At 41.7% G+C, this 15,020-nt stretch overlaps 1 protein-coding gene across 13 annotated transcripts in view; it reads left to right on the forward strand.

Moving 5' to 3' along the window:
- Positions 1–15,020, forward strand: part of ASPH (aspartate beta-hydroxylase) — a 208,930-nt gene that overhangs the window by 96,561 nt on the left and 97,349 nt on the right. For 7 of the 13 annotated variants that reach the window (XM_070221499.1, XM_023648544.2, XM_070221506.1 and 4 more), the window contains one exon: positions 3,572–3,613. The exons of the other annotated variants lie outside the window; for them this stretch is intronic. In XM_070221499.1, coding sequence (XP_070077600.1) covers positions 3,572–3,613 — 42 coding nt within the window. The remainder of the gene's footprint in view (positions 1–3,571; positions 3,614–15,020) is intronic. 13 annotated transcript variants of the gene reach the window in all.

Raw genomic sequence — 15,020 nt, forward strand, 5'->3', positions numbered from 1 at the left:
GAAAGTAGGGAAGAAGCTTTTGGGGTTCTAGAGAGTATTGTGTTCTCCTCCAACGTGCCCAGAAGAAACAGTAAGAACAGACTTTAAGGGTAAGTCAACTCACTTTCACTGACTGCACTTACTCTGCTCAGTGCTCCGTGTGCGTTAGGAAGTTGCGTTTTCCCAGCAGATGGGTGTTATGCCTGCCTGCAGACAAGGAAACTGAGGGTCCAAGAGGCTGAAACTCCAGCCTGCCTGAGGTCGTTCATGGGATTCTCGAGTGAGCACGTGGCCGCCAGGTGGAAGGTGGAAACAATGGATGGAGGTCAAAGAGCAGGCAGGAGAGCAGTTAGGAAACGGACTGGTAATAGTCCAGGTGCTGGTGAGAGGGTCCGACTTCAGGAAGTGCTGGTAGAGAGAGAGACGGGCAAGATGTGACTCCAAGACTGGGCGATATGGGCCATCGGGGAGAAAGCAGAGGCCGGGTCTGGATTTGGGGGAGTGAACAGGTGCTGGTGAGATGAGGAACTTGGAAGGACAGTTGGGCCTGGGTGGAAATGAACTTTGGACGTGCAGTGGGTCCAACAAGCACTGCCCGGTAGGCGGATTAGCACGGTAGCTGGAACATCATGGGGCTCAGGATATTTGAATCCAGAAAAGTGATTTTTTTTAATGGTTGTATCACAGTTTTTAAAAGATTAAGATCCTGTTCTTTTTAGTAAGGTTTTCCTCATTCTGATAAAATAATGTTGAAAGGGAAAAAAAGTAATGTTATCACAGAGAATGTGTATCATCCTTTTCTTTTTGGATATGTTTTTAAACACTAAATAGGAGTGACAAGTGAGCTTGTACTTTTGTAATTTTCAAGGTTGGGCTGAGCATATAGCTCCCTTTGGTATATGAAGTGCCCATATTGGAATATACAGAGTAAGATTAAAGTAGTATTGTTATAGAGTATGGCCTTCTAAATGAGTTCTATGTATTCTATAACCCTTGACAAGATTCCTTAGCCTCTCTAAGCCTTTGTTTCCTTATTCATAAAATTAAAACTACCTCCTAGGGTCGACAGAGTCAAATGGGGTAATCTGTGTTAAGTGCTTAGCACGACGCCTGGCACAGAGTAAGTGCTCAGTAAGGCGTTTTCCCATTGTGGCACATCGAGGTCCATGTAAGGTCTCCCAGGGAAGTGCATGTACAGAGAGTAAAGTAGAGCAAAGTAACACTTCATTCTTAGCTGTGCAGAATGCTAGTGAGGTGAGCTGGATCTCTTGGAAAACTCCTGGGGCTGGCACTATGGCCAAGTGGTTAAAATTCCACATGCTCTGCTTCTGCAGCCTGGGTTTGTGGGTTCGGATCCCGGGAGCAGACATACTCCACTCGTCAGCTATGCTGTGGAGGCATCCCACATACAGAGTAAAGGAATATTGGCATAAATGTTACCTCAGGGCTGATCTTCCTCAAGCAAAAAAAAAAAAAAGAGAGAGAGAAAACTCCTTTACCTAAGCTAAATTTAAGCCCTGAAAATCAGAGAGGCTATAATGCCTGCTGTGTATTTTCCCATACCCAAGTGTGAGTCTCAGATCTCAGCATGTGTGGGTGAGGGACAGAAGGGGACACTAGAGAGAGCTCTTGCCCAGGCCTGGGAATGGTTGGGCCAGGCCTTCTTAGGTCAGGCTCCTGCTCCATTCTGAGTACTGCATTGGAGGAGGAAGGAAGATGGTGGCCCTCGTTCCTGGGAGCATGCCTGGCCGGGGATCTCCCACACCTTTTTACAATGTGATCTGTTCAAACCACTCCTACTTCCATATATCACCCCCAGGGGTGGGGATATTTGTGGAGAGCCCTAAACAAATTACACTAACCATGTGCCAGGTAAAGGGTTAACTGGACAAAGTTCACAGCCTTCCTTCAGGCATTACTGATACTGCTCAAAAGAGAGCTCCTTGAGATTTCTGATGCTTTTCTTCAATCCTGTGTCCTTGATGCCTGTGAAAGTGCATTCTATTAAATGATGCACTGCCTAACTTTATGACAAGGAGATTATAGTTAATAAGATCAGAAATTCTAAAACATGCAACAGAGATCTAAAAGTCTTTATTTTTATTTTTATTTTAATATATCTCCTATAAATCTTCCTGCCGCACTGGCCTGAAAGTGTGTGGCAGTCAATTGTATAAAACCTACTCTTTGCAAAAGTCAAGATCTGCGCTTCTCTATTCTTTGTTTCTCTTTCAAGAAAGGAAGAGAATGGCACAGTAGGAAGATCATATGCTCTGGAATGATGTCAACTACTGACGTTGATAACCTGGGGACTCTGTTTTCTCAGCCTCAGCTTCCTCCTTTCCACAAAGAGGGAGATAAGACCTCCCCCATAGGGTGTGAGGGACAGGAAACACGTGTGATGCGCTTAGCACTAAGCCTGGCACACTGTAGCTGTCAAAGTTAATTCCCTTCCTCTCACCTGCGGTCTCAAATGAAAAAGTGCTTGACCTATAAAAATTCCTTCCTTGCATCAGAAGCCTGTCGCTGATTTGCTTCTCACCTGCAAAAAGTGAAATGTTTTTAATGAATGAATGTGGGAAACCAGGGACCAAAAAAATCAAGTGATCCATGATTGCATCCCTGATCCCACCCTGGACTGCACCCACACCCTCTCACATCTGCGGGGCAAAGGACAGAGTCTGGTTTTTATCAATCTCCCAAACTCTGCTGCATCCCCACTCCAACACATATGCGTACGCACATGTTCCTCGAAATACCCAAAGACTAGATAAGTACCTACGGGGACCGTAATTGACTGGTCTACCTTGAAAATTAACTAGATTCTAATCTGTATTAAACAATAGGCCAACTATGAGGTTATAAATGCAGAAGTGAGGTTATAAACACATGGTCAGGTCATAGGCTGTTGTTTGCATGTGAGGTGGATATTCTTCGGCTGGTCCAGGTTCTTGATGGGTTTCGCTGCATTCCACGGCCCCAGGTGGGAGAGACACTAACTGTGATTAACTTAGAGGCTGACACGGGTGAGCTCGAGCCCATCTTAGCTCCTTAGTAAGTGAGCTATAGCACACCTGGGCTCAGTACAGGACTTCCCCTCCCCACCATAGGTCACCTGTGTATGTGTGAAGTCCTTAGAGGAGTGACACCAGTTCTCAGTAGTGTGACATCCATTCCTTTGAAGCACACAGTGCCTATTATAGTCTTATGTTTTTAGAGGACAGTAAAAATATTGAACAAGCTTTGATGAGGGCTTCTCCTTCCCTAGTTTGCCTTTGTGCCCACAGAGTCGCTTAGAGCTGAGGAGATGACCCACGGCAACTCTCTCATAGATGAGTAACACTTAATCTGGTGCCTGATAGCTAGTTACTGCTCGGTGACTTTAATAAGTAACTCAAATGAGTCTAAATCTTAATATTTTACAACAAATGTCATGTGTAAAGAATTCAGGACTTGGGAAAATTGAATTGTTTTCCCAGAAAGGTTTTTCTTAAATTATATTTATTTGAATTCATCTAAATATGGTCCTATATTTTGAGATATTGAATGGTGACTTTCACAGTACTTATTCTGTTTTGTCTTTACTTTTCAGAAACAAATAGAAAAACAGATGATCCAGAACAAAAAGAAAAAGGTGAGATTGTCAAATAGATAGCCTTTTAAATATACATATGAAAAAGCCATCATACCATCCATGAATGGTTTTATTTTATAACATGATGGTTTTATTTTGTATCACTAGGTAAAATAAGTTGCCACTGGATTTATTATTTCAAGGACTTTATCAACCAACACTTATTAATATTATACATACCCATTAAGATCTAAGGCTCTGGAGAGAGAGTGCCTGGCTCCTAATCCTACTTTTCCATTCATTCTATGTGTGTCCTTGAGAATTACTGAACCTCTGTGCCTCAGTTTCCTCTTAATAATAATATGAATAATAATAATATTAGTACCAACTTCAGAAACCATAAGACTGTGGATTCCAGAATAGTAATTAAGTGAAAATATATGTAAAGTGCTTAAAGCAGTGCTGAGCATGGGAAAGCACTTAGGAAATTTTAAATGTTCTTTATTGTCACCTATGTCAACAACTGTGCTAGGTCTAGAGATCCAAAGATAACTAGAATGTGGGATCTTTTTTCAAGGAACTCAGCTGGAAAGAGAGACATGCAACCAAAGTTACATCCGTATGGGAAGGATCATCTCTACCTTCCAGGAGTTTATTACAATAGCATTCTCATCCATTTAATAACCCAGGAGAATTTTAATTCAACTGTCACGATGGTTCCTAAACTTAGAGTGAGGAACTATTTTTAAAGTTAAAAAATCATATGGATGATCATAGAATAGTGGTTATACTTTCGGTATCAATTGAGTGATAAAATCTTCAGTGATTAAACGTTATTACAGTTTCAGGAGTGCTTCTAACTTGTAGTGATGAAAGCAGTGTCTACATTGAAAAGATACAGGACGGAGAATGTACATGATCTTACTCAGGATGGAAATCCTACTTCAGGAGCATCTGGAGCTGCTGGCCTCTGGCTGTAATTTCGTGGCCCTTGGGCTGGGAACTAGACATCTAGCTAATGCATTTTTTTTCCTGACTAGTTGTTTTTAATTTTTTGTCAAAGTAATATAGAGATATAATTTTAAAAGGTGTTACTTATAAAGAAAAACAGTAGTCTTCTACCCTACTTCTCCCCGTCCATGAGTCCTGTTCCCAACTTTCTTTTAGCCATTTCTTCTAGTACTTACCTATGCATTTCTGAGTAACTTGTTAATTCTGCACATTTCCTCTCACTATTGGAAACTACCGGTTGGCTTCTATGTATAGATGACTGGGATTTAGCTCCGTCATCAGACTCCCTGAGGCTCTCCATGCTGCCTTATCCCCGCTCTTCCAACGCATTCATAACGTACCTCTGTTAGAGAATGATGAGGACCAAGGAGAAAACACAGGGCAGAGAGGAGGAAGGCAGCAGCTTTTGAGGGAACGATTCAGTTCCTCTTGTTGAAAACTCTTCCTCCACTTGGCCTCCTGGATACCACTGTCTCTTGGTTTTTCTCCTACTCTTTCCTGTGTGTTTTTTGTCAGCCTCTTTGCTCCTCATCTCCCTGACCGTCCAACAGTGGAGGGCCCCATAAGTCAGTCCTCAGAGCCTTTCTCTCCCTACACACACTCCCTTGATGATCTTGACTAATTTCATGGCTTTAAATCTCTCTCCAGGCCAGAGATTAGCACATTTCCCTGCAGCCTGGATCTCTTCCCTGAACTCCAGACTTGTATGGCCAGCTGTCCCCATGATGACCTCAATTGGATGTCTGATTATCCCTTCAAATTCAACAGATGGAAAACTGAACTCCCAACTCTCTCCCTTCAAAACCCACTCCTACGAATCTTCTCTTTCCTGCCTGCCTGTGGTTCCATCAGCAAATCCTGTCAGTCCTCTCTCTTTAGAATATATCCAGAATTCAGCTGCTTCCTGCCACCTTCACCCACTACCCGCCAGGTCCCAGCCACCACCATCTCTTTCCTGCGTTACTCCATTTACCTCCTCACTAGTCTTCCTGCTTCCACCTTTGTGTCTATAATCTTTCTCAATACAGTAGCCAGAGTGACCCTTTTAAAACCTAAGTCATATCATGGTGCTCAGATGCCTGTAGCATCTTCATATCTTCCATGGAGTAAAGCAAAGTCCTTTGCAGTGGTTTACAAGGCCTCACACAATCTGTTGTCCCTTCCCCGTCTTCTGTGGCTTTCCTTCCCAACCTCATTTCTTATGACTCCCTCCTTGACTCACTCAACTGCAGCTACACTGGCTGCCCTGCCAAGCATAGGACTCAGGGCCTTTGCACTGGCCATTCCCTCCAGGCTGAATGTTCTCCCCCAGACATCCACATGGCTTGCTCCTTTAGTCTTTGCTCAACTGTTACCCTCCTAGCGAGCTTCCCATCTTGTTTCAGATGGCAGCCCCCGTGCACTCCACACCCTTCTTCCTTGCTTTGTTTTCTCCGTAGCACCTTTCACCATGTTATTATATTTGATAGTTTAATTCTTTATGTTTGTTGTCTGAACCTCTTACTGGAATCAAGTTTCCATGAGGACGCATTTTTGTTTGTTTGGCTCACTGCTGCATTTCCTGTGCTTGGCACAAAGTAGGCACTCACTAAATTTTGTTAAATGACTCTATTATTTTTTAATTCCTAAGGATGAATATGAACACACATAGAAGCCTCCATAAGACCCAAACTGTAGGAATAAGAAGCAGATCCAGATCGAAGTCCTAGGATGGGAATCTTGGGGGACCCAAAAACCATGGGAAATCTATGAGAGAGCAAAAATTTTGGTGACAGTGGAGTGAGAAGACTCCTATTGTCATCCCTAAAGAAACCAGAGTGGTTAGGCGGTCGCCTCTGGGAGTTAATGTCTCAGCTCAGTGGACACACAGAATCGTCACACACACACACTGTTTGGAACACAGTACTAACAAGGAGGAGAAAAACTTTATTTAAAAATGCTTTAACCTTCAGTTTCTTCATCCAGAAATGAGCATAATGATTCGTATGCCTCACAGGTTATACTTCAGAGCAGAAGGATCAAATGAAAATATCTTTAAAGAATAAATGCACTTTGCTATTCTTATTATTATCCAAACCTCAGTCTCCTACTGTTATTATCCAAATATCTGGATTTCACATTGCTTTTGATTGGCAATTAAATTGGTTGATTTGGAGATCTAACATAGGTGTGCCAATCTTTAGATTTTGCTAAAACAAGACTTTTAAAAGATCCATGTGTACTATTGTAATCAGTTGTAAGAGCAAAGCTGTTTTCAGCCCAAAAAGTAAGACACACATAATTTAAGAATAAAGGATGGTTTTTTAAATTAAAGAAATTTGGTTTTATGAAAAACTCACTAACATGATCCACATCACTCAGTTTGCCTTGGACCAATGAACATTTCATGACGTGGCTTCAAGGCGAAGGCCACTGAAGTAGATGAGGCTGCTCTTTGGGCCCAGTTTTATCCAATTCTCACTCTGTGATCCCAGGTACCAACCTAGAGTGTAACAGAGAAGGGAGATAATACAAATCCTCTTTGTCTTTTATTCTTGTTTTCCTGTCCTGCATTGGTGAGGGGAATAAACACTTTTAAGAAAATTCTGGTTTTCTTAACAGCCCCATATTTTTACCTTCCTCCTCACCATGTCTTCAAGAGGTGAGTTATATGTCAAATTCAGACCTTTCTTACAAATCCCCATGTTTCCATTACAATTAAATTCAGTTACGTATAATTTTTTTTAAACCTCAAATTTTAGTGGCTTAAACAAGATAGGAGTTTCTTACCCACATCAATAACCTAGGACCAGTTTAGTGGCTCAATAGGGCCCCAGCTCCTCTCCTCCTGCCCTTCTGCCATCTTTAGTCCATCACCTCATGTTCCAAAAGGGCTGTTGAAGCACCAGTCATTGTAGCCACATCCAGAAAACAGGAAGGAAGGAGGGAGAAGGAGTAGGCTTCTTAGAAGAACTACAATTTAACTGACAGACTTTTGTTCAAACTGAAATTCAGGGTTCTAGTTCTAAGGAAAAAGGGAATACCAACTATTGAGAGGAAGCAGCAGTTAGCAATTCATTCCTTTTGTTACCAGGATATACTCTACCATCATATTTTCAGAAAATGGCTTCTGTTCTATGCTAAAAAGTTTGATAGGTCACCAGAATATGTTTATTAAAAAACTATCAACTTCTCATCATTCACCATAAAATTCATTTATTCGTTCACTTATTCATCCACTTAAATATTTGCATGCCTGCTCATGCCCAACACTGTTCTAGGCAAGTGGATGCAGGTGAGAGTAAGACAGGAAAGTTCCTGCATCCAGGGTCCTCGTGTCTCACTAGAAAGCCCAGCAGTACACACAGAAACTGAAAAAGTGACAGTTCTCTAGAGGAAACACAGCAGGAGAGAGTGGTGGAGGGATAAGGGGAGAAGGTCTCTGAGGAGACTAATGGTGAGATCAAGGCAGCTGTGAGTGCTTGGCTAAGGGCACTCTGAGCAGAGGAACAGTCTGTGCAAAGGTCCTGAGGTGGAAATGAAGGATCTGAGAATGTGGAGCATCCTGAATAAGCTGAGAGTGTGTGCAGTGCAGGCAGGGAGAAATTCAGGGACCAGACCATGGCAGAGAGTCTGGATATTTTTCTTCATGCAGTGGGATGCCATACCCAGCCCGTGCAAATGTCTGCAAATCAGAGCCTTTCTTGTTCACACATTGACTGGTGTGCGTCTGGGAGGTCCATCTTAGAGCATTCTTACGAAGGTAGAGAAGGGGAAGGTGGATTGTGGGCGTTGTTTATTGCAGATGGTGAACACATGCAAACCTTGTCCCAGACAGAAGGACACAGCGTTATTGTGAGGCACGTGCTGCTCGCTCTCCAGGGGCTTCATTTCCTCCTTAGGGGATCGTGCCTTCCTTCGCTCTGCCCGACAGATACACTGCACAGCTTTCTCCTCCAGCAGTTCTGATCCTAAAGGGAATTTTCCAGTGATGTGGGGCTGGGCTCTCTTGGCGATTTCCTCCCAGAAACAGTGGAGAGAACCAGTGCAGCAGCTTCGCTTGACGATTCATCCCTCTCCATCGTGTAATAGTCGGTACCAACCAAAGATGTTTGCGACTAAAGTATCTCATTGAGTGTGAAATGCAGGAATGGGCTTAGAATTAAAAGGAGAAATGAATCGATATTACTACAGATTCATTGAAAACCCCGTTCAAACAAATTGTCAGCTTCTGGAATTACGTTTATTTTTTACTCAGATAGATTTATAGGATGCCGTTAACTGATAGAGGAGAGGGGGGAGGAAATATTCCATTTTTGGAATATGTGTAAAAAAATTCAATGTGTTTTAAAAGTCAGACTTTAATTTCATAATAATAGAAATGGACATTTTTTTTTAATGGTAATTACAAATTTGTCTCAGGATGAATTATTAGATTGCCTAATTTTCTGCTTGTATTATGTCCCTTCAAGTATATTGATGAGGAAATACTGATGATAAAAGTGGGAAGATTTTGTTGGGTTTTTTTTTTTTTTTTTGGTGAGGAAGATTGGGTCCAAGCTAACATCTGTTGTCAATTGTCTTTCTTTTTCTCCCCAAAGCCCTAGTGCATAGTTGTATATCCTACTGGTAAGTCATTCTAGTTCTTCTATGTGGGATGCTGCCACAGCATAGCCTGATGAGTAGTGTGTAGGTCCGCGCCAGGATCTGAGCCAGTGAATCCTGCATCGCCACAGTGGAGTGTGCAAACTTAAACACTCAGCCACGGGGCCAGCCTCAAGAAAGGGATAGTATAATTATTAGTTCTAATAATAATTTCTGTTTTTACTTAGAACGAATAATTACATGATCCCTTTCTTTTAGAGACTCAGATTTAGTTTATTTTGATAGAGTTCATGGGTTTGGGATAGGGCTTATTCCAAAATAGGCCCTCATTTAGAGATGCCAGAGTCTTAAATTCAATCTGATTATTTATATCTGTTTTAAATAAAATTGCTATATCCGTTTTTCCCCACTGGATGTCATCTTTTCCCACATATTCCATATTCCACAACCATAAAATGTTAGAGTGAACTACAAAATAATGCAGTGCAAAAATGGCTTATGAGATGTGGAGTTCAAAGCGTTATTTTTATTCATTCATTTATTCAATGCATATTGGGCACCTACTGTGTGCCAGGCCCTGTTCTAGGCACTGGGACCAAAACAGTCCATATAAACAAAGCCCCAGTTCTCATGGTATTTATATTTGTGTGTGTGAGTGTGTGTGTGTGTGTGGAGACTGTAATTAGAATATAATAGGCACTGATAGGTGTGAAAAAGAATATGAAACGGGAAGAGAGGACAGAGATCGACAGTGGGGAGGGGCGCTGCCCTGCAGATAGGCCTCTGGGACAGTGACACTGGAAGATGAGAGGGAGTGAGCTGCGCAGCCATCTGGGAGAAGAGAGTTCTTGGGTGGCAGAGCCTATTCATAGTCCCTATAGTGAGGTGTGTGGAGCGTGCACAAGGATTCATGAGCGAGGAGGCCAGTGTGGCTGGGGAGGAGTGTGTGAAGGGACAGCGATAGGAGGGTGATATCAGAGGGGTGGCAAGGTCCGAGTCACATAGGGCCTTGAAGGTCACCCCACCTTACAAAGTGAGGGCTTTGTATGTTATCTGGAGTGAGACGGGAAGCCAGTGGGAGATTCTGAGCAGAAGACTAATATGATCTGCCTTAGGTTTTAAAGGCTCATTCTGGCTCTAGGGGCTAAGACTGGAAGCAGGGAGACCATGTAGAAGACAGGTGAAGGGGTCCTGGCAAGCAGTGAGGATGACCGAGGTTAGAATGTGGGGTAGAGGTGGCGAGTGGTGGTTAGATTCTGCACAGCTTCGCAAGTGAAGTCAGTAGGATCTGCTAATGGATAGGATATGGGGTATGAGAGAGAGGAGTCAAAAATGACACTCAGCTCCTTAAAAAGGTCTGCTTTGACAAAGTCCTCGAACATAGAAGTATGCAGTGTGTTACTGATTTAATATATATCAAATGTCAGTTATTAGTTGAGGATTTGTGAGCCTTTAGAGAAATTTAAGGAGCAACAGAATCTCCATGTGTGCAAAAAGGAAATGTATTTTTGCGTGTGTGTGTGTGTGTGAGATGAAACTGCATTTGGATCAGAAACTTTTCCTGAAATTTTTCTTTGATTTAGACTGGTATTTAATATCCCACTATATTATTCATTATAATTAAAGATATGCTCCAACAGTATATTTTGTGAATGTCTTTAACAAGGCATTTAAAGATTTCCTTGTTACTGTTGGTATTCTTTTAAAAATAATCAGTGCCCTAACGAGACACCAGATGGCACTAGAAAACAAGTCACATTTACACTAGCAGACATCACATTTGTAATTCAACTTAAAGAAAAGGCTGAAGTGGCTATAATAGCAGTAAATGAGCTTGGTGCAACTAGTACCTCCCATGGAGTTTCCTGTGATCATGAGGAAAATAGAGCGAGAACCAACACAGGCAGTAATCAAGCCTCATTAAGAAGTTTTCTTATTATTTTTTAAAAATATCTCCTGTGAAGTTTTTCCTGTGATTCTTATAACCGTATGTAACATATTTGAACAAAGTTGTTCTCCAGTGCCCTGAGGATAAACATCAAATCCCTTGCTACACACATAAAGCATCTCAGGATCTGGCTCCTGCCGATGGCTTTCCTCTGTTCTAAATGTTCTTCCCTGCCTCCCGACTTCACGTTCGCCTGGCAAACTCCTGTTCCTGAGAAACGTGCTTAGAGGTTGTCTCTGCTAGGAAGCCTTCCCTCACTGTACTCCATCTCCTACCCCAGAACAGAAGATGTGCCTCTCCTCTGTGCTCCCCGGACACCCTGTGCTTACAGATTTTTAGCACGTATTTTAAGTTTCTCCCTTAATTTTTAGACAGAAAGCTTCTAAAGTGTGGGAACCATGACCCCACCCCTTATATTAGCCAAGATTCTCCAGAGAAACAGAACCAATAGGGAATGTGTGTGTCTATAGAAAGAGAGACACAGAGGGAGACAGACACAGAGATTTATTTTAAGGAATTGGCTCAAGTGATTGCAGAGGCTAACAGGTCCAAAATCTGCAGGGTAGGCAGGCAAGCTGGAGACCCAGGGAAGAGTTGATGTTGCAGCTCAAGGCCAAAGGTAGTTTAGAGACGGAATTCACTCTTCCTTGTGAAGGGAGCGGGGGTCTTTTTTTGGCCTTCAACTGTTTGGATGAGGCCCACCCACATTATGTAAGATAATCTGCTTTACTCAAAGTCGACTAATTTAAATGTTAATCTCATCTAAAAACATAATTTTGCAGCAACATCCGGACACGTTGTATCAAATATCTAGGTATCATGACCTGGCTAAGTTGACACATAGAATTAACCATCACATTCCTCCAGTGGTACTTAACCTTTCATAGTAGGAGCTGAATAAATAGTTGTAGTATGAAAAAATGTGGTTAATCCCATTCTTTTACTTGTGTCTTCATCTGATGGTGATAATCTGAGATGCAAATGGTGGGCAGGAAGAGTTTATAAACAGAAATATCAAAGTATGTATGAACTTTGTGTCTACAATGTACGGCATTTCAAATTATTTCCATATAGGCTCTCATGTAATCCTTACCAAAAAATCTTGTGAATTAAGTATTTTTCAGCCATATTTTCTTAAAGTTTTTTTCTTCTTCCTTTCCCCACCACTTCTGTTGGCTTTCATGATACTGTACCACAGGTCTTTGAAAAACTTTGTTCATTTTTTCTTTTGGATTGCATAATTTCTATGGCTCTATCTTCAAGTTCAGCTATTCCTTCTTCTGCCATTTCATATCTGCTGTTGAACCCATCTAGTAAAGTTTTCATTCCAGCTGCAGTTCTTTTCAGCTCTAGATTTCGAGTTGCTTCTTTTTTTTTAGTTTGCAATTCGCTGTTGGGATTCCATATCTGTTCACTCCTTAATACCATGTTTTTCTTTAATTGTTTGTACTCATTTGTAATCACATATTTGAAGTGTTTTTCTAATAAACCCAATATCTTGGTACACTCGAGGCAGTTCCATTTGACTACTTTTTTTCCTGAGTGTGAGTCAAGAGATTCCTGTTATTTACATGCCTAGTAATTTTTGGTCAAAAGCTGGATTGTATATATACTATGTTGTAGCAACTCTGGAATTTGTTTCATTTTGTTTCATTTTTGAGACTTGCTGGTGTCTAGTAGACAGTTAACTTGCCTGGACTCAAATTGAAAAATCTCTGTCTCCCCTGTGGTGTGAAGCGGTACTGTCTGCTCTGGTTTTTTGGCTTCCAGGTGCTGTTTTTTTCTTAAGTCTAGCCCTCTGGAGGGTGGGGGTGGACATGCCCTGTGCCTGCATAGTTTAGTGGTCCACCAAAGATTTGGGCAGAATTCACACTTAGATTTTGTAGCTTGCTTCTGGGATTTCTCCTTTTATCTAGGACTCACTGTCTAAATTTCCAGTTGCTTTGCCAGCCCCAAGTTCTGCTGTCTTATACCTTGAGGCAATAGAACTTCTCTTTTCAGCTACCCAAACTGTGTGTGTATTGAGAAACATATTCAGGTAAAACACAACAAACTTGCAAATTTCACCAGAAGTAGTCCTGTCTTTCAAAGGTAGATTTCTGTAGCAGTTAGCCTCCAGAATGCCCTAAGTGATTCTTGCCTCCTAGCATTCATGCCTCTGTGTGGTACTCTCTCTGCTGAGTAGGGCTGACCTGTGTGACCAATAGGGCATTGCGGAAGTGACAGAATGTGACTTCCAACCCTCAATCAGAAAAGGTGTTGCAGCTTCTACCTTGCTGTCCTCTGGATCATTCACTCTGGGGAAACCAGCTGTCATGTCATGAGAATACACAAGCAGCCCTTTGGACAAGTCTCTGTAGCAAGGAACTTGTATAAGATAATAAATGTTTATGGTTGTTGTAAGCTGCTACCTTTGGGGATAGTTTGTTATGCAGTCATATATAACTAATCCGTCCGCCTCGAGTTTCTGCCTGCTTTTTCACAGGCTCCCTGGGGCTACCCATGACGATGGAAAGTTATCAGGCAACCAGGGATTTGAGTAGAGTTTATTCTCAGATTTTGGATCTCAGCCCTTCTATGGCTCTCCTGTTTCCAAAATTCCCCCTTTAAATTTCCCTCTGCCCTGCTGCTCTGAATGCTGTCATCTCTCCCTCTCAGTGGGGAAGGACAGAGGTTTCCACTGCCTGGCTGGGGCTGGCTGGGGAGCGCCCCCACACAAGGAAACCACAAACTCAACATTCTTACCCAATGCAGAAACAGTCTTTCAGGAATAAACTCTTCTGTTTATAAGTTTCTGCCTGTCTTTGGTCATTTTTCAGTGCCTTCAAACAGTTGTTTTATTGTTTCAGTGATACTTCATTGATTTAATAGAAATATAAATATTAACACTGAATATAAGAGAAGCTGAGGATCTCAAATTTGTAAGCCATCCTGGATTCTCTTACTATGATACTATTCGTCTCTTTTTTTATGTTGATTTTCAGTGGTTTCATTTATATTACTGATATTAACTCCTGGTTGGTTTTTATATGGCAAAAATAGTTTCTAATTGGTTCTTTATCTATTAACTTCATGTGCAATGCCTTACAGATACATAATGGTTGGAATAAACGAGTTTATGAATGTGTATGTGAGACAAGGGTGTTCTCTTGCCTGTTACAGTACTTTGAACAGGTCAACAATATCTCTTGGCTTTCATGTATTTTTCTATTATAAAATAATAAAAAATGTACAGAAACCTCAGACAGCCCTGATTCAGATGGTTTTAGGTGGGGAGCTTGGGCACTGTGCAGTGTGATCTTTCTTTCAAAGAATTCATTCATTCACCTTATTGAGATAAGAATTGTAGGACGTGACTGTGAAGACAGCTGTCATCAAGCCTCAATCATTTGGTCTCTGAGGGTCCTTTCTGTTGACGCACGTGAGTTCACCCGCATCATCACTGCCTTGAACTTAAGGACTGCATGGTCCATGTGGGTGGGTCTTCTGTCCTTTAGCATTGGAGGTGCTTTGGTTCACTGGCTTTAGCAGTCCCTAACACACTGTATATTCCCTGTTAGTAGTACCAACAGCCCACATAGATGTAGCAAAGGCTGCCAGTTCTGTTCAGGCCACACCACTATGCTTTAGTATTTTTCCCATATTGTAGAAATAGCACACTTACACCAACTCAGGAAAAAGCTTTGAAAAAACAATTACCCTCCCACCCTTGCAGCTGTGAAGAGAGGTTATGAGATAACTGCTGGTAAAGATTTATTATAGTCATTACATCCAACAGCTAAAGTAGGTTTAGTGGTTCCTAAAATATACCAGCAGTTATTGTCTGATTACTTCTACAGATAAGTTAATTATAGGAGATTTCTGACTCTTATACAAGTCTGATTTAGAGAGAAGTTTAATTACAGCAATTTTAGTGATTTAAAT

The sequence above is a fragment of the Equus caballus genome, chromosome 9 (assembly GCF_041296265.1).
Source record: "Equus caballus isolate H_3958 breed thoroughbred chromosome 9, TB-T2T, whole genome shotgun sequence".
In the NCBI taxonomy this organism is placed as follows: Eukaryota; Metazoa; Chordata; class Mammalia; order Perissodactyla; family Equidae; genus Equus; species Equus caballus.